Source organism: Danio rerio, chromosome 23 (genome assembly GCF_052040795.2).
Source record: "Danio rerio strain M-AB ecotype USA chromosome 23, GRCz13ab, whole genome shotgun sequence".
In the NCBI taxonomy this organism is placed as follows: Eukaryota; Metazoa; Chordata; class Actinopteri; order Cypriniformes; family Danionidae; genus Danio; species Danio rerio.
Genome location: NC_141043.1, coordinates 45,773,845 through 45,793,938, shown reverse-complemented (window position 1 = coordinate 45,793,938; position 20,094 = coordinate 45,773,845). Strand labels below are relative to the sequence as shown.

The window sequence follows — 20,094 nt, the reverse complement described above, 5'->3', positions numbered from 1 at the left end:
TGGTGGTTCATTCCGCTGTGGTGACCCCTGATTATTAAAGGGAGTAAGATGAAAAGAAAATGAATGAATGAATACTGCAGAACAATAATGGGGATCATTGATACTGGAGGGCTAATGTCCCCTGCAGATCTCAGCTAAGTTGTGTTTGTAGGTTGGAGCTTAACTTTGCAGGGACATCGGTCCCACAAGATCAACATTCCCCGTTACTGCTGTAGAATGTTGAGATCTCGTGATCATCTTTGTAGTCACGAAGAACATTTTATCAGGGGCAATAGGCACTCTGGAGGTAAAGAAAGACTTCTGTTTGTTGAATAAGGGTGGGATTTGAACTAGTAGGTCATCGTTGCCTCAGGGTCTAGTATTGATGAGTGGAATTTAAAGAATGACCTGTGAAGACCCAGCCACACCTTCTTATAGAGACAGAAGGCATTGTATCAGAACCCGAAGGCCACAGCCACTGGGCACAGTCCAACCTGCTCCATGACCAAAAAAATGTCAGCTTTGTACCTGATTTATCAGGGGTTGCCACAATGGAATGACCCACCAACTACTCTAGCATATGTTATACGCAGTGGATGCCCTTCCAGCCTCAATCAAGTACTGGGAAAGTACACTCAAGTACACTCACTCCCATGCATACTACTGCCAATTTAGTTCATCCAATTCACCTGTACCACATGTCTTTGTACTGTGGGAGAAACCAGAGCACCTGAAGGAAACCCATGCCAACACGGGGAGAACATGCAAACTCCACACAGAAATGCCAACTGGCCCAACCGGGACTAGAACCAGCAACCTTCATGCTCTGAGGCCAACTACTGAGCCATCGTGCTGCCCTCCCACACAATAGACCTGCATATTATGTCTGAGTGGCCCTCAGATTGCATAATTTTGCAATAATCAAATGGACAAAAGGAAGAGGGAGGAGACAGCGAGAGTTTGAATAGTTAACCCTTTCATCTGTTCTTAGATCACTGATGTGGAGAACAAAAAGCAATTGTAATGGAAAAAAAAATTACAGAAATAATTTATCTATATACATCTGTAACTTTCAAATGGATTTAAAAATACAACATTAAAATAGAATAAACTATATTACCGTAAATTACATATACACAAAATTACATTAGTGTTCATGGACCACAAAACCAATCATGAGTATGTTTTTGTAAACTGAGATTCATACATCATCTTATAGCTGAAAAGACCAGCTTTCCATTAATGTATGATTTATGTTAGGATATGACTATATTTAGTTGATTTATGACTATTTGAATAATCAGAATCAGAGGATTAAGAAAAATAACACATTAAGAAAACCACCTGTTGTCGAAATTCAGTTTTTTAATAATTGAAAATTGAGTTTTGTCTAAAAAAAAAAAAATATGTTAACAGCCACAGTTGTAACTGGTTTATTAAATAAAATCTTTTGATCGTGACAATGAAGAGACAAGTTTAGTGTCCAATAATTACATGTGCACAGTACACACACATACCAATACAATTCTGACTATCCAGTGTGTGTTTAGGAGTTCTAAGGAATGAAATAAATATCAAAATTGCCGAAAAAAATTGCCGTGATGAAAAAGGTGACTATCCTTTTTTAACCCTACAGATCTTTGATTCACGTGAATGACCATTTTCAAGATGAAAATAGTGATTTTTGCCAAAATGTGTCAAGTTTGCAACACTGATATAAGGAAAAGGGCCCACAGTGGCTTCTCCTACGTCATCAAAATGGTAAGAATTTTTTCATAATCGTGTGAACTATCCTTTTAAAATGAATTGATTGTAAAAGAATGCTGATCAAAATAAACACATTCAGATCATCAGCCACTTTGATTGCATATGTCTATAAGCCCCTTTCACACAGTGATACCGGTAAATATCCGGAAAATTTACGGAACGACTTTACCGGTATATTCAAAAAAGCGCTGTTCACACAGGCGAGGACGTTACGGAATTTTTCCGGAAAAGAGCATTCACACATCCATTCCAAAATACCGGTAAATTCTGACATCATTCACCACAAATGAGCTTTAAACGGCTGCGCTTGTATTTGTAAACATTTGACTAAATTACAAACTCTGTGGATGATCAATATTGTGAACAACTTTCGCAGGATCACTTTCGCATGTCGAGATGTTCATAATATGTGCGTGTGCAGGCGCTCACAGGCTGTTTCATGGGCACACGCAAAGCTTGAAGGTAAACAAACAACGGCTTATCATAAGCATCTCATCGATGATCATTTACACAGTTGGCATTAAGAAGAACATATAAACGTGATCTGACTAACTTCTAGCAGCTAAATGTGTCTGGGAAAATATTCAAAGGCTTTTATTCTCATAAACCGCGCGGACGTAAATGCGTCTGACTGTTCTGATTGGCTAAAGCAGACGTCTTACGTCAGCACGTTCTAGACGTGCACACGCTTATTCCGGAAATCTTCCTTCTGCGTTCACACAGCGCAGCATTCCGGCAAATTGCCGGTAATGTTACAACTTCTCTTTCCGGAAAATAGCCACAACGAATTTACCGGTATTTTCAAAAAGGGCCTGATCACACATACACACCTTTCCGGAAAATTGCTGGTAATTTTCCGGAAAGGTCTGTATGTGTGAAAGGGGCTTATGACAAGCTCCTTTAGAAATATTAATTTCCTTGTGTTCATCGGCCAATTAGTCTGTTATTTTCATGCAGGACAATGAACCCTTGCTATATGTGAATATATTGTATTCCAATATGGAGCAGTTAAATATTAATGTTGAATGAAAAGTAATTCAATTAAAATGGTATTTTGCTATTGTTGCATCTCAGAAAACAAGTGTATGACGTGAAAAAAAAAACATGAAATTATTAAACATAATATTAATTATACACAGCGTAGAATATGTTAACTGAGATAGAGATATTCAGAAAGCTTCATTTCATCACTTCCTTCCCCATGTGACCTTTATTATCAAAATGACCTGAGAACAGTTAATTATGCATGATTTAGATGAGCTGAAATGCTCTCAATGTTGTTGTTTTTTTTCTGTATGTGATGACGTGATGTGTTTAAGGTCACTCTTTAGTGTCTCTACTGCAGCAGATGATGCAAAAGGTTTCAGGATAGCGGATTATACTCAAGATGCCATCCATGTCCATGGGCTTTGCATCAGGTGGCAAAGAGAAACGAATCCTCTGTAGGAGAGACGTGATGAACAGGAAGAGCGCTGTCTTTGCCAGCGTGTCACCCAGACAGATCCTTGGCCCTGAAAAACAAACACACAAATCAATCCAGCAACTATTGCTTGTGCTTGAGGGAGCATTTAATACAACGTTTTAGTCAAAAAAAAAAAGGAAACTTTCACTAAAACATAAAATGTTCATTCCAAGTGCAAGTTTTTGAAAATGCCACCATGCCACTTCATTATTGCTATGTGTAAACACCCCATTATGGGAATCTCTGAAAAGGGTGTTGCATATTATATGTTAGTTATGTAGATGAGCAGTACATGCTGAAGGCAAGCATGAACAAACAAACACAGCAATGGCGGAGTGCATAGTAGTGTTACTCAAGCTTTTTCAGCAAGTGTAGGTTTACCTCACCAATATTACAACAAACAGTGGCGATCAAATACAGTACACACTGCAAATTCCAAATACACACTAGTGTCAAATGTGTTTTTGGATTAGGCTTAAAGAGCCCATATTATGGGTTTTTGAAAATGACCTTTCATGTAGTGTTTAACACAGCTCTAAGTGAAGTGAAATATCCAGCTAAGGCTTAAATCTGTAAGTGTACAGCAGGGGTGTCCAAACTACGGCTTTTTATAAATATTAATATAATCTGGCCCGCTATACAAAAATGAATGTAATTCAATAAATAACCACAGAGTGTCGCTATTACATGCCTTCAATTAGGCAGAAGTTCTTGTTATGATGTAAAACGAACCAACCAAACTGAAAGAAACATAATTGATAATCACACTTTGGCGAGCCATGGCGCAACCAAGAAAAAGGAAAATCAACAGTGACTGCAGGAAGTTTCAGTCACGTTGGGGCAAAGAATATTTCTCAACAGAGGTCAGCAGGAAATGTTTCTGTTTAATTTGCCAGGAATCAGTTGCAGTAATGAAGGAATATAATATTAAAAGACATTATGAAACAAAACATCAGGGGCCTCATGTATCAACGCTGCGTACGCACAAAAACTTTGCGTACGCCAGGTTTCACGCTCAGAATCGCTCACGTTTGGATTTACTAACAATGAACTGAACGTGGGAATGTGCGCAGCTCCACGGCAGCTTTCTGGCAGGCGTACGCACATTTTTTGTGCGTGTCTGTTTTATTTCCATTGGCGACTCCTAGAGGCAGTTGTGTTAAATTCCTCTCTACAAAGTGTCTGAGCCTTGCAATGGCAGCTGTATGAGACGGGTTCAGCAGGTATATAAGGTTTCCATACCATACATTTGACCAGCTAAACTTTAAAGCACAATTTGCAGCAGTCGCCTGTTTTCCCAATGTAATCTGAGCGATCTACCGCACGCACAGTGCTATAAAGACACTATCTGAAGATGAATTTGCATGCGTGAATCAGAAACATTTCCATTCAATAAATGTGCAAATAAAATATGATGCTTATTGATATGAACTTATTGATGATTCCTACTTGTCTTTCTCGTGATAAATAGTTGGCAAAATCTGATATGTAGCGGGGGAAAAAACAAGAATGAGTACATCAGACGCGGGATTCGAGCGGAGTTCATGCTCGAACGTATCAATTTATGATCACATGCATCTTACGAGTAGCGCCACTGAGACTGTTAAGCGTACTGCAACATTTTACAGATATAAACCACACTATTTCTTTTGTTAATGCACTCAGTGCGATGTTCAGACCCAACTGTGTTAACCGCATCAGCTAAACTCTCCCACTCTATTTTTTTCTTTTGTTGTTAATTCCAGAGAACAAACTTGCAAATAACACCGCTTTTCTCCGGTCTTCCTCCGAAAGCAGCACCTCCAATTCACATTCTGTTCAAAGTTTCTCTTCTTGCTTGCTTTTGCCATTGCTTTTTCGTTGGGTTTTGCCATTAGCATAGTCATTAGCATATTCATACGGGGGAGGAGGCAGGGAGGGGTTTTGTGCTCGTGCATGTTGCGCTCAGTTTCACGTTCATTCAGATGTACAAAAGAATATGCGTGAGATTCGGCGTACGCAGTGTTTCATACATCTGAATTTTTTTCTGCGTACGCACATTTACAGCTTTGTGCGTACGCAATGTTTTAGTAAGATTTCCACGCAAGTCTTCGTACATGAGTCCCCAGGCCTTCAGCTCTTACACTGGTGCTGAACGAGATCAAAAACTAAAACTATTAGCAGCTGCCCTATCAGCTCAACAACAGCAGTTTTTTCATGCTAATAAAGTGCAAGAAAATTCTACGCTGGCTAGTTATGAGGTAGCTCAGCTAATCGCACAGCACAGGAAACCCTTCCATGAAGGAGGATTTATAAAGGATGAGTGTTGCAAATGTAATTTGCCCAGAGAAGATTCAAGATTTTAAAAACTTAAATCTTTCTAGAAACACAGTTAGACGAAATAAAATAATTCCATAAAAATATACACACACACCTATCTATCTATATATATGTAACCCCACCGCTCTACGCCACCCAACCCACTCTGAGCTGGGATCGAACCGGCGACCTTCCGCATTGGAGTTGCTTGCTCTATACCAAGGAGGCTAATGACCATGGCCCCTAGTGACTGTCGCTAGAGCACCTTTAGAGGTCATAGGAGTGAGGTTTACCTGCACAGCACTCACTAGCTGGCCTCCGTTACATATATATGCATGTCTTATGTCCATATGGCCAGTCCGTCCCTGATTTTGTTAGTATCATAACTAAAACATTAGCATATAAAATAAAAATTAATACATTTTTAACTTGTATTTAATGTTTACAATGCAAATCCAGTTAGATCCACTTTATTTGGTAAGCAAAGCAAGTCTCTCATTTAATATATCTACTATAAGACAGAAAATATTACTTTACAAACTATACTGTAAATAAATCATATAAATATTTTCATATTATTAGTCAATAATATTACTGTAATTAATTTAAAAACGGAATAAATATAAGTTTACACACATTTGCACAAGTAAATAAACAGAATGGGCTAAAAATCTGCGGAATTCTGTGCACAGATCCCGTGGGGACCTAGCTATGACCCATTTCATAGTCATTTAAACAGAGATTTTGTAACCAACTAGTGTAAAAGCTCAGGATTTCACAGATTAAACTAAACTTTTTGTGTTTATTCAACAGCCTATTCTTAAAATTATTTAAGAGCAATGTCAAATTCTTCAAAAAAAAAACTTAAAATAGGTCACCAATATATGTTGTGCACTTGCTTGTATTACTATCATTAATTTTGAGCAGTCACTAAAAGAAAAAGTCTATTTATTCAAAACATCAACGTGGAATAATAGAAAAATCAATAAGCTGACATAAATCTTTATTGGATGTTAAACATCATTAAACAAGTCATAACAGATTCAATTACCATGAAATGGCATTTATTTGAATATCAACTGGCTTTTGAAAACATACTTCATATTTTAATACTTAATGGGTAAGGGGTGTCACGATTTCGATTTTTAATGGAAATTGATCGAAATTTATGCTCAATTTCGATTATCGAATCAAAAAATAGAATCGTCGATGCTGCCACGCCCCCATGTCACGTCAGCTTGGCTTGCCAAGCGGGAAAAAACAGGCTTGTTGAAGTGCTTGTTAAACTGCAGAAGCAGGAGACCCGTCGACAGAACTTAAACCCTCTCCTCTTTCAATGAAGTCGCCGGTGTGTAAGCATTTTGGATTTCCAGTGAGTTATGTTGACAACGTTCGTGTTGTCGACAAAAAAAAAACACAGTTTTGCAAGCTCTTCTATGCACGTATTACGTACGGTTCGTCCGATTGACAACACCGGCATCGCGATCCTCCGCCCGCCCCCGTTGCATATCCGCTCGCGAAATTCGGCATTTTAGAACGACAACGATTTGACATCCACAGTGGCGTGTAGCATTTCTGAGCAGCTCTCCTTTCTCACTACCGCTGAAAATGCACATCACGTGACCACACAGACACAGACGCATACACAGCCATCCGCTCGTGACAGCAGGTCCAGGCAGTCAGAGGACTGCTTCAATCTTTCACTCACTTGTACTTAGTCAAGTTAGCGAACACCTCAGATACTGTTGGCTGGTTTCTGTTGGTTGTGCGTCTTTTTTACCGACGCCATTATAATGACACAGATCACTACCTATACACGAGTCCCGCAGAAAAAAGTGATTGACAGGTGGTAATTATGTGTGTAACTTACCTTTATTCATTTACTGTATGATTTGTTTATGGGTAAAACAAAGACCATGCAGGTCAGGTAGTTTAAACGGTAGGCTACAAATAATTAATTGGTCATTAATTAATTAATTATTCATAATCTCAAATCGAATCGTGCCTTTAGAATCGAAAATGTAATCGAATTGATAATTTGGAGGATCGTGACACCCTTATTAATGGGCTATATTGTCTAAATACAAAAAACAATGCACATTCATTTGACTCATAACTGGGAATTCATATTGTGTAAAGATAATGCCTTAATTTTTAACGGCTATCGAGACAGATTAATTTGTTGATCGGTTATTTTAATAAAGCAATATTATGAAGACACTGCTTACCAGTGCAGCCTGTCTCTTTCCTGCCCTCAGTAATACAAATGTGTGAATAAATGGGTAAAAATACAACAATATTAACTGTCATTTTAACATGATCAGTTGATTTCTTGTCGTTTTTTCGTCATCTGTACGCATTCAACTCTGATATAACTGCAATATTTACACTCCCCCTTAAATGTAAAGCAGATGTGACTGTATGGGCTGCTTTTCGCTGTACTTCGTGACATAAAAAGAACATTGAATGTTGTTCTCGATCCATGATGGGATTTGCAGGCATTTGATAGCCTTGTTCCTCATGCCTCATTTTTGTCGTCTGTTAAGGTAAGCGGGCTGTGTGCACCCGAGCGATACACTTATTTAAACATGTCCTGTTATAATACTAATAATGTAGGCACATTTATACTAAAGTTTTAAAACTTTTACAACAACCGTAGAGCAAAACAAATTTATTTCTCATGTAAAAATGATCCGAAATGCATGTAGGTCTATGTGTTTTTGTTATTTGTTTATAGTATATGGTGTGGATTATAATATAATAAACTGAGAGATTAAATCTTTGTCATGGACAATATTTCTAAAAATAAGCTTGATAAGTTGTCTGTAGCAGGGTGATGCTGACGTCACAGGCTAGCGCCCCAAGGGGCACTGTAGTCCGTTTATAGCCTAATGTTAGCTTTTCAGTTCTTTTGTTTGCGTTTAGATCCAAAAATACTGAAAGTTGTATTTTTGTGTAATGATCATCCAGCTGGACAAAATGTGTAAGCGTAATGAACAGTGTTTGAACACAGAGCTTATTATTTGCAATCTTCGAAAAGCCTATGGGAAAATCCTATAGGGAATTTATTGAGGGAATGCTGTTTTATGGTAGCAGCCGATTAGCCTACAAGGTGACATCATAGTTCCACCACTCTATTGCCTTTTCCCTACACTGTTTACTAACAAGGTGACAGCGCCAACTACTGGCCTGGCATACACAATACAGCACTTTTAGGCAGTTTTTCGCCGATGTGTAAATACAAATTGCTTTTAAAATGTTCTGGTGTATGCAGGGCCGGAGTGGGACACCTTTTCAGCCCTGGAGTTTTGAAGCCTCAGACCGGCCCACCTCAGTTCACGACTGACTATATTAAAATAAGTAAATAAATAAATATTTCCAAATCAGTTTCTAATGACACTATCACATCTTTTTTTTTTTTTTTTTTTTTTAGAAAACAGCTGCTTTAGAACTTCAAATGTTCAACAACCCTATCAGTATTAAATGTCTTATCAATAAAAATGGAAACGCTAATTTACTCTAACGAGGATCGAACCCGGGTCCGCGGGGTCTTAACCTAACGTGCTAACTGCTCGACCACATCAACTGTTTCAGCAATGGTGACACAACTGAGTTTTATAATCATCAAGATAGATCAAAGGAGAAGAGTTGCGGTATAATAATGAATAAAAAGGCTGTGGTCAAGTAAATAAATAAATTTAAAAACTGTGACTGCTGAGAGCAACAGATTCTGGAGCTAGGGACACCGGCCCTCGCGGCCAAAAAACGGACCGGCCCACCGGGAATTCTCCCGGTCCTCCCGATTAGCCAATCCGGGCCTGGGTGTATGTGAATATTTTCATGCTTTTCCATATTTGACTACACCGTTGTCAGGTAAACATAACTTAAATCTGTTAAAACTTAAAAATATTTTATTCATTTAATCTGATAAAGTTTATTTTACAAACAGGTGACTTACCCACTCCAAACGCAATAAAACACTTCGGCTTGCTGAAGTGTCCATTCTCATCCAGGAAATTCTCTGGGTTAAATGTGTCAGGATGCTTCCAGTGCTCCTTATTGCTGAATATTGCTGTGTAGTTTGTCATGATTATAGTTCCCTGTATGAAGAAAATTTAGCAGAGTTGAACCGACCAATTCAACAAAGACAATTCATTTGTTTTGATATGAACATTATAAACATGAAAAGCCAGGGCAGATGTCTTTCTTTCACTCAAGCTCCATTTATTACCTGAGGAATGTTGTATCCACGTAGTTTTGTGGGCTGAACTGTTTCATGAAACAACCCGAAAGGTGCAATGTTTCCACATCGCTGAATCTCGTGAACAGTGGCGAGTGTGTACGGTAGTCTGTCACGGTCATCCATGCAGGGCAAACGGTCGTAACCCAGAACCTGAACAATCTCCTCATGACATCGCTCTGTGTTGTGCGACAAATGTTTTGGATAAAAAGTTTAGAGCACAGCAAATACAAATGGGCTTCTAAAGTTCCAAAATGGATATAATTTGGTTGTTTTATTGTGAACTAAATAACATTCTCTGTGGGTCCTTTTTTTGGTAGACTACAACTAAACTTTACTAAACGTTACAGGGAAGGGTTTTTGTAACAACTTAAATAGAACCTAAAAGAAAATGTTCTGAATACGTCCTCCTAACCTAGAAGGAACATTTTATTTAGACCATAAGTCTCAAACTCAATTTCTGCAGGGCTGCAGCTCTGCACAGTTTTGCTCCAACCCTAATCAAACACAGCTGATCCCACTAATCAATAATAATAATAATTCACTTTATTTGTAAATGGCGCCTTTCTAGAGGGGTCGCCTTACAATAAGCATCAACAGCCATACTAAAACAAATATTAAAACATTACCAAACAAGCGTTGACCAAACAAGTATAAACACACATCACGGATATAAAATAATATGATAAAAAAACATAATAAAATAATTTGTTAAAGGAAAGCCTGCTTAAAAAGATAGGTCTTTAGACGAGATTTAAATGTTTCAAGACCATCACTGCTCCTTAGATCCAAAGGAAGCGAGTTCCATAGTCGAGGAGCCATAGGGCTAAAAGATCGAGTGTGAGGTGGTACCAGCGAGAAAGAGGTGGCTGATCTAATGCTGTCTTCACACCAGACGTGGAAGGAGTGTCAAGCGCGAGAGATTTACATGTAAGGTTGATGCAAACGCACGATTAGGCATCCTGCGGCACGATGCACATGAATGGTGTGGCGAATGTGTGGTATGCACGAATGGCGCGATACGCGCGTTTGACTGTTGTCGCCTGTCCCAGGGGAAAATCCTACTGCCTGCACCGACAACAGTTCATCAAACTGGGCTTGGCTCAGGCCCCAGTTACACTAGTGCGTTTTAGTTTTAAAACAGTTTTTTAGAATGAAAACGATTCACATCCACACTAGCGTTTCTGAACAGCTCTCCGTCCCCACCAAAACGCTGAAAACGCACATCACGTGACCACACACACACTCTCGGGCAAGCGCTGCAGCCCATCTACCCAGATGAAAGCTCTGCTAGTCGGACTGCTCATCAAGCATCTCCCGCTGGATCTAATCTCACTATATTTATTAAACGTGATATTTCATTTATCTTGTTGTCTTTATCTAGCGAAATATTCCCTGACTTTGGGCATTGGAATCTATTACTTGTTCTCAGGTAACGTGTTTTGGCTGAGCGCAAAGATAAGTTAATGATTAATGTAACCACGTAGCCTACATTCTGTATATTGACTGATCGCTTGCCTTTATTTCCTATAATGTATAAACTTATTGTATGTTATACTTTTATAATGGCCATTATCGATTATTAAAACTGATATTCAGCAAAAGAGAGGGTGTATTTCGTATTTTCACTGAAATTGAAAGGAGGCAGTGATGTTAGGCTCTGTCTTGTTATAAATATCCACACAGTGAAGATGACGCTCATATATGCAGCACAACGCCTCAACATTTCTGACGTCTGTTAAGTTTTCTAATATTAAAAAAATAGGCAGTCCCTTAAATCATGTTTACATTTTATTGTTGAGAAAGGGAAACAACGTAGCCAGGGTGATGTGAAACAAGTTATAAAGTACACTGTTCCCTTTGAAGATTTACCTCGGTCCTCGGTAGTCTGTTTTCCATATCAAAGTGAGAAGGGGGAGACTGCAGCCTGTATCAAACTTGCGAAGTCTAAACTTACAAGGAGAGGATGCAGGACTGAACTGTGTGTGTTAGGCTACTTAATATTGAGGAAAAGCCCCAATCAGATAGGCGAATGTCGGCAGCCCTGCCTCCGTTTTCCCACATCCACACTGAGACAGAGCAGCAGCGTATTAGAATGAAAACGGCCTTTCCAACGTTTTCGAAAGCTCCGTTTTTGGGGCTCGAAAACTCCGGCGTAGTGTGGATGGTTAGCGTAACCATAGCAAAACTTATTCGTTTTAAAACGAAAATGCCTTAGTGTAAACGGGGCCTCAGTCAGAAGCACAGCAGAAAGCCTCTCTCATCCAGGTACAGTTTCTGGAGGAGTTTAAGAACTCACAGAGCTGGGTGCACCTCTGAAGGGATCTAGTGGATTCAGACACTGCTCCAAATGTATCAACGCTGTTTTTCAGTCTTCATAAAGCACATAAACACTGCTATTTTCTCAATAAAATCCATGTTAGCTATTTAGCAACTAAGATACAGTCACCGGGCAGACAGAAATCCTGCCCATGATGTGAATCCGCGTCTGTTAATTGATTTTGACATGTGAATGAAGCTGATTTGAGGCACAAATGAAGCGGATTTTGCCCGCGAATGAAGCGAGCAAACTCAAATGTTCATGCGGCTATTTACGCATGAATAGCGTGATTCCTCATCTGGTGTGAACACAGCATAAGAGTGCAAGAAGGGGAATAAAATATGGAGAACTTCGGTGAGATATTAAGGAGCAAGATTATGAAGTGCCTTAAAGTAAGAAGTAATTTTTTTTTTTAAAGTAATACGAAATCTAGGTGTTCGAGATGACTAGACACTATTAGACCAACTGTGTTTGATAAGGGTTGGAGCAAAACTGTAGAGAGCTGCAGCCCTCCAGCAATTAAGTTTAACCGTACGTTCACACCGAAAGCGGCGAGAGCGTCAAAGTAGCCGGAAGTCATTCTTTTTCAATGAGAGCCAGCGGTGAAAAGCAGCGCGGCGCGTCTTCGCCGGTGTGGACGTCGAGGAGAGTTGAAATCAAGTCAACTTTATGGTAATGAGCTATGACGCAGTTCTGCGGCAAGCAATCAGAATGAAGACGTCCACCGCTTGATAGGAGTTCAGAGAACACAGACCTGTGAACTTTGGTTCCGACCACAGTTGTTCCCAAGGGTTTGATGATTGCGGTCGCCGGATTTCCAATTATTTACAATGTTTTCTTACAGGAACATGCATTAAATAAGTTACTGACGAGTTGCTGATGTTCATTAATGTTATATGAATTTATCTTAAAAAAGCGGGAATCTCACGTGATGTGACAGTACAAAACAGTATAGCTCATGCTTCACCTCACTGGAGCTCAGCTCTGCTCAAATGGCTCTGCAGCGAGCAGTGTCTCAGTTTTGACGCTCTCACCGCCGGTGCTCAAGGCAGACATTGATTTTGCCAGGGCGGCCAGAGCAACCTTGGAAGCTCTCGCCGCTTTCGATGTGAACGTACGGTAAGACCTTGTTCAGAAAACTGTGATGAAACCTAAAGTACAATTTCAGCAAGTTCAAGTGGAAAACATAGACAGGATCCAGCAATTAAAATAAACCTCATCTACTGCTAATGATTAAATGTAGTACCTTGTACATCTGGGTTTTGAATCAAGAAGAGGAGTCCCCATCTGATGCTGGATGATGTGCTGTCAGATCCAGCCAGAAACAGGTCGACTGTTGTTGTAATCAGGTTATCTTCATGAAACGTGGAGTCTTTGTTGGACTTTTGCTGTTTCAGATGGAACAAAACTGTTAGTTGACAGTAACTACAATTAAATTAATATGAGAAGAAGCCTTCTTTCATGATCTCACTTTCTCCATCTCCAGCAGGTAGCCATCGATGAAGTCTCGTGGACTGCCTGGATCCAGAGTTTTTCTGTGTTCTTCAACTTCATGTCGAACGAAACTATATACTTCATTGGCGTTCTCATTGATCATCTGGTGTGGACCAGGGAAATGCTTGATAATGGGGGCGAAGTTGAAAATCTAAGACAGATAAAGCACTATGAGATAACAGGCCTGGTGTATTTCATATGTTTAGATTTTTATACCCGCATTTGTGTAATCATTATAATGTAATAATGTATTATAATGTAATTATTGTTAGTGCACTTTCGTCTCTATAAATAGCACATTTTTTAACATCACAAAAAATTAAGTAAATATGGTACTCATATCATCTTCCATTTTGTGTTTTAAATACAAGATAAGGACACGGCACTTTTAAAGGGCCATGAAAGCCCCTCGTTTCAGCAGGGTGTTTTCACACCTCTACTTTAGAAAAAGTCAGAAGTGGGCGTGTCCAGCTCTGTTTAGGGGGGAGTGTCGGGGGAACTAAAGTGGGATGGTGTGGGAGTGTCTATTTGACCATGCGCTGACTTTCAGAGTCAAAACACACACACACACACACAAACACGGGAGAAAGTGATGGTATTTACATGGACATCTGTAGTCGAATTATTTGGCAAATTATTAAATGGTGGACTTTAACTGCAGTTTGGCTCTTTCATTCAGGGAATTCATTCATGCCCCTCGCGACAAACGAGATATTTGATTGGACGAACTGCTCTAAGCGTGTATTTTTCAGGCAATGTTTGATACCGCACGGCGAATGAGAGAAAAAAACCCTCCACATTTCCCGGAAACTTAGATGCACTCGGCAGGTAGCGTCAGAAAGCCGCGTGTGTTATTCCGGTCACAAAATTCGGTGAAAACCCTACACGAGGTTAAAGTTTGGTTGTAGTGCTAACATGTTTACACTCGGTGCTATAGTTAACTTAGTTCGATACGAACAAACTGAATAAACAAAGAGCACTGGTCGCTCACTTACCAAATCTGTAGAGACAGGACAATCACCAGCAACTAGAGCCACGTCTTATTAAGAGGAGACTACAAGCGAATCCGGATCTCAGCGTTTGCAGATGAGAACAGCTCTCAGGTAAACAATGATCCTCCTTAGACACGTAAGTTATTGTTGTCGAGCGTCGCGTACACTGTTAATCCACACGTGAACCAGCTGCGCTCTCACAGAGAGAAAATGAAAACAAAACTTCACTGCAGCAAACTATAAAAGCAACACTTCACGCTTGTTTTGCCAACACAAAGTGGCGTCTCTGTCGTCTAAACACTGTGACAGTAATGAATATTAATGAAGTTGCACAATAGAGCGCGCTGATTGGTTTGAACCAAGTCTTACTCATGCATTAATGCATCACACAGTAAGACTTAATAAGACACACTCTGGTACAGACGTCCAGTCTGCACGCTGGGATACACGCTATTATCTCATGACCGTGACGCAGCTTCAAAAATTCGTTTCAAACCGGAAGTACGAATTTGCTTGAAATAACGCAAAAACAAACAATTGACACTTTTTAGTGAAATATAGGTGTCCTAATAGTGTTTTTAGCAGTGTGGGACACATATACCACTGTCAACAGCTCAAAAAATGTGTTTTGGTGTTTCGTGACCCTTTAAAAGTCAACTAAAAAGAGACAATCTTAACACATACTATGCAATATATGGCAATACAGACCAAAAGTGTAGGTCACATGATATTTAAATTCGGTCTATAAATATTTTTTAATGGAGTGGCACTGGTAAATTAATAAGTTACAACACTACATGAGGATGAATGTGTAAAGTGCATACACTGTATAATAAAGACAAAGTCATAAATCGGGAGTTTGATCATACCTGTCCTGCAGCTGATCCAGTGAGTATGATGCTTTCATTCAGGATTTTCAGAAGGTATTCAAAGCGTTTGTTATTGTAGTCGAAGCGATCTCCAAACACAATGGAGCAGATGATGTTGGAAAGGGCGTTCTGTACGGCATGCTGGGGATTCATTGGTCTGCCTACAAAGAAGATTCCCCAAGAACGATAATTTTTGTGAAAATTGTAATATGCTAAAATAAGCATGAAGCTTTTGATATTCTACAACATATTCTTGTCATTAATGTTTCAGAGAGGGTTCTTGGCTTCTGTTTGACATTTATAAGCACAGGTGAGCTTGCTTGGAGCCTCACACATTGTCATGTGCTTAAACAAAACATGTCATACCTTCATCTTTGAGCATTTCAGCAATCAGATATTGGCTTTCCTCTAACACGCGACTTTCTAATGATTTCTTCCCCAGGCCAAAGTTTCTGAGTGTGTGCTGAGCAAAACGTCTCTGCTGCTTCCAGGAGTGGTTAAATGTGACCATCACGATACCTAAAAAAAAAAAGAGAAACAGACCTTTAAACCTGCACATCTTTAGCATAGCGATATGATTGCATTTTGCTCAACTCTACACTCTTAAAAAGTAGATTTTGGTAATTGATTCCATGAAGAACTTTTAATATCTCTAAAGGCCTTATTATTGTGTGTAAGATTTAACAATGTGCAAAAGATATTTAGATTTATTCATGAATCTAAAATGGTTCTTCTATTCCACGTCTGTGTAAACCCTCTATTAGAAGCTTCATTAAGAAAAGTGTTACTGACCGAGTCCCTTAGTTATCCACTCTATAATAGGCAGATGTGGTCTTCCAGCAAAAGCTTCCTGAACCAGGGCTTCCTTAGCCACCTGGTATGTATTGAGGACTATCGCTGGCTTTCTTCCAAGATACATAGTGGTCATTTCTCCATATTGAGACAACTGCTCAGAGAACATTTACAGTGAGCTCAATGCATTTTGTTTTCAAATGTAGCAGCAGAGCTCCACAATGGAGAAAATGACAAAGACTTACCGATCTTATGAACTCCATTGGTTTCTTTAATAAATGTGGTAGGTTTCCTACAAAAGGCAGAGGTGTTGGACCAGGTGGAAATCGGCATTTGTAAGAATAAATCCTGGAGATCTCAAACACAACCAGAAAAATCAAGCCTAGAAACAGAGTCAAGCCCACAAAGGCCAAGTCTAACTTCAGGAGAGCCGTAAACATGATGACCAGTTCAGTTCAGGACAAAACACAACAGCAGTATAGAATCAGGAGCTTTATAACAGCAGAAGAGGGAGGAGACAGAGAGAGATTGACCTGCTGTTAACGCCTTTCAGTCCTGTCTTCATCCTCTACCCAAACAGAGCCCCGCATCTTATGAATAAAATCTGTTGATTTGCAAAAAATTACCTAAAAGTACCTGATTTGACATGATACTTACGAAAGTAGTTTGTTTGATTCACACTGCCTGGAAAATTATTGGTGTATCAGAGCTGATGTCACTGCAGGATATGTATGAACAGGACGCATTAAGATGTGCTAAACAAATAGCTTGTGACGTATCACATTCTGCACAAGGAGTATAAGTTGTTACCTTCGGGAAAAAGGATCAGAGTACCTTGCTGTAGATTAAACAGATATAAGAATTATCTTAATCCTATGAGCATTAAGCTATTAAATAATAGTGGTGGCTTAGACTGAGAGTATCTGTTTACGCTTATGTATGTGTATATATGGAGAGAGGCATGCAACTCAAAATCGAAATACTTACTTGTTTTTTGTATGTTGTACTGGTTTTTTCCATGTTTGTGATGACTGCAGCTGAGGGCAAGAGCCCAGGACAAATTTTCCTAACTGGGACAATAAAGTTTTAACTTACCCTACCTTACCTTGACATGAAACTTGTTTCTGCATGGTAATCTTGGTCAGGACTCCCTGGAAGAAGAGACCTCAGTCATTGAGAGATCTCAATGGCACCTTTCTGGGAAAAAATAAATAAAATGGATAGAGAAACTTAACTGTAACATATGCACTGCTATGTTGAAAACACCCTGAGCAAATTTGGTTATTGTTAGTCAACAAACGCCATTTGAACAATGAACGCGATGGCAAAGAAAGCAAGAGAGTTATTTTTGTGGACAGACGATGAGGTTAAGTTGTTACTAAATGTAACAAATGAATAACTGCACAATTGTGCCTAATATAGACAATAGTACAGACAACGCTCCCATTTCCGTGTCCATGTTGTTGTTTACAGTGAAGGCTGGTCTGCTGTCTGCCGGTAGCGTTAAAGCCATGTGTTTTAGTCATGTGATAGGGGCTTGACGAATAAGGGAAGGATACGCAATGACACAAAAGCCCCAATCAGGTAGCGAATCTCAGCAGCCCTGCCTCCGTTTTCAGATATCTCAAGTTTTCCCCCCATCCACACTGAGACGGAGCAGCAGCGTTTCAGAATGAAAACGGACTCTCCAGCATTTCCAAAACGCTCCGTTTTCGGCGTTCAAACACTCCGGCGTAGTGTGGACGAATGGCGTAACCATAGCAAAACTTATGCGTTTTCAAACTAAAACGCATTAGTGTAAACGGGGCCTTAGGCCTGCTCACACCTGGCATTGAGATGCGTTTTCATCAATCTAGGGGGCTTCTGTCTTGCATAGTTCAGCTCCAACACTCAAAAAAAGCACCCATGCCTGAATACTTAAGACACATTTGTCAAATTCAGTTCCTAGGGCCGCTGCTTTGCACCGTTTTAGCTTTAACCTTAATTAAAAACACTTGATCAACCTAACCGAGTCCTTCAGGCTTGTTTGAAAACTTGCAAGTAGGTGTCTTTAAGCAGGTTAGAATGAAACTCTGCAGGAAAGTGGGTCTTCTGGAACTATGTTAGACACTACCTGACCTAAGACCTTGATTAGCATGTTCAGTTGTGTTTGTGGGTTGAAGATAAACTCTGCAGAGACACTGGTCCTTCAGGACCAACATTCCCTATCCCTGCTGTAGAATGTTGAGATTTCATGATCATGTCACTGATCTGATTAGATTGACCTTTGGACAGATTGCAACACAGAAACAGGAGCTCCAATGTGGTACAATTGTCTTTCTATCAGGGTCAATAGACCCTTCAGAGATGAAGACAGTCAACTAGATTTTGTATATTGAGGAATTATTGATCTGGTAGCTCATCACAGTTTTAAAAAGCCTTGTTTTATCAAATCCTTGTGACCTTTATTATCAGAATGACCTGACAACAGTTGTTTATATATGATATAGATGAGCCAAAGTGCTCTTCTGTGTCTCAACAGCTGTGCTGTTATTGTTTTTCCTCTATATGTGGTGACGTGATATGTTTATGGTCACTCTTTGGTGTTTCTACTGCAGCAGATGATGCTAAAAGTTTGTTTGAGGATAGTGGACTATACTCATGATGCCATCCATGTCTGTGGGCTTTGCTTGAGGTGGTGAAGAGAAATGAATCCTCTGCACGAGTGATGTGATGAACAAGAAGAGCTTCGTACTCACCAGTGTCTCACTCAGATAGGCCCTCGGGCCTAAACAAACAAACAAACAAACACACAAATCAATTCAGCAGCTATTGCTTGTGCTTGAGGGGGTGTTTAACAAGGCAATGTTTTAATCAAAAATCTGGAAACTTTTAATACATTTTCCTGTTTTTACAACATTGGCATTTTGAGGACTGAAAACATGAAATTTTGATTCTAAGTGCAAGTCTTTGAAAATGCGACCATAACTATATTTTAATTAAGTAAATGTGCAATAGATTTTGGAAAAAGTTTGATAGTTTACAGTTTGACCCAAAGAATGACCAGTTAGGGTCATATTTTTCTCGGGATTGCTCCTGGTGCATCATTGATCAATCGACCTCGCCCTGATATTTCTAGGTACACTGTAAAAAATAAATCCGTAAAATTTATGGTAAAAAACCGGCAGCTGTGGTTGTCACAGTGTAAAACTAAAATACACTGTGACTAACAAACACACATTACATTGCACTCACTTTTAAACATGGACCTTTGTGTTATTTGTATTGTGCATGTGTGTGTTTGTGTAATGTGTATATGTTGTTTTTTTTCTGTCCAGATTAACATTGTGTTTATGTAAAAATTTCACTTATGTCAAACAATAGCCCATATGAACACTGAAACAACCACAGACACATTTTCTTTCAAACTTCATTTATTAACCAAACATATAGAGTTTACATATACTTACCAGTTTCCTATTCTCAGCACCAAACCTGTTTAAATTTCAAACAAAGCCATTTATACAGATTTTTCCCGCCTTCACTTTGGAGCAGCCATTTTCCATAACATCATCAGGGTCACAACCCCCTGGTCAGTAAATAAAAATCACAGTTTTGTTGTTTAAATTTGTATTGGTTATTTGTTGTGTTGTATTTTGAGTTTTGTATGCATATTCATTTACTTGCATTAATTTATATTTCTGTTGAATGTCTTTTTATGTATTTTTTTTGTCTACATGGTAACCCACTACCAGTGAAATGGTTTAACCCATGGGCGGGGCCAATACAATAAAATGGCCCCAAACATTCACTTGAGGTGGGTAGTTGTAGGAGAAGGTTGTGTTTGTATTGTTAACAGATTTTGTTCAGGTCTTTTACTTGATTTAGCTGAACAAGCCTGT

At 39.3% G+C, this 20,094-nt stretch overlaps 1 protein-coding gene across 5 annotated transcripts; it reads right to left on the bottom strand.

Moving 5' to 3' along the window:
* Nucleotides 1-980: 980 nt before the first annotated feature.
* cyp2aa9 (cytochrome P450, family 2, subfamily AA, polypeptide 9) lies at nt 981-19,688 on the bottom strand. 5 transcript variants are annotated; one of them, XM_087306215.1, is made up of 14 exons: nt 19,663-19,688; nt 18,952-18,980; nt 17,201-17,410; nt 17,024-17,051; nt 16,871-16,931; nt 16,459-16,505; nt 16,214-16,367; nt 15,788-15,940; nt 15,422-15,582; nt 13,538-13,711; nt 13,313-13,454; nt 9,738-9,925; nt 9,465-9,606; nt 981-3,257 (listed from the first exon to the last, which is right to left on the bottom strand). In XM_087306215.1, exons 6-14 carry the CDS (start codon nt 16,474-16,476, stop codon nt 3,067-3,069), a joined length of 1,323 nt encoding a protein of 440 aa, XP_087162341.1. In that variant the 5' UTR covers nt 16,477-16,505; nt 16,871-16,931; nt 17,024-17,051; nt 17,201-17,410; nt 18,952-18,980; nt 19,663-19,688; the 3' UTR covers nt 981-3,066.
* Between the last annotated feature and the right edge of the window lie 406 nt (nt 19,689-20,094).

Coding starts and splice junctions, on each gene's coding strand:
- cyp2aa9 (XM_087306215.1), bottom strand. Junction 9,926..13,312: donor TCAAAACCCAGATGTACAAG/GTACTACATTTA, acceptor CGCACAACACAG/AGCGATGTCATGAGGAGATT. Junction 9,607..9,737: donor GTGGATACAACATTCCTCAG/GTAATAAATGGA, acceptor TTCTTCATACAG/GGAACTATAATCATGACAAA.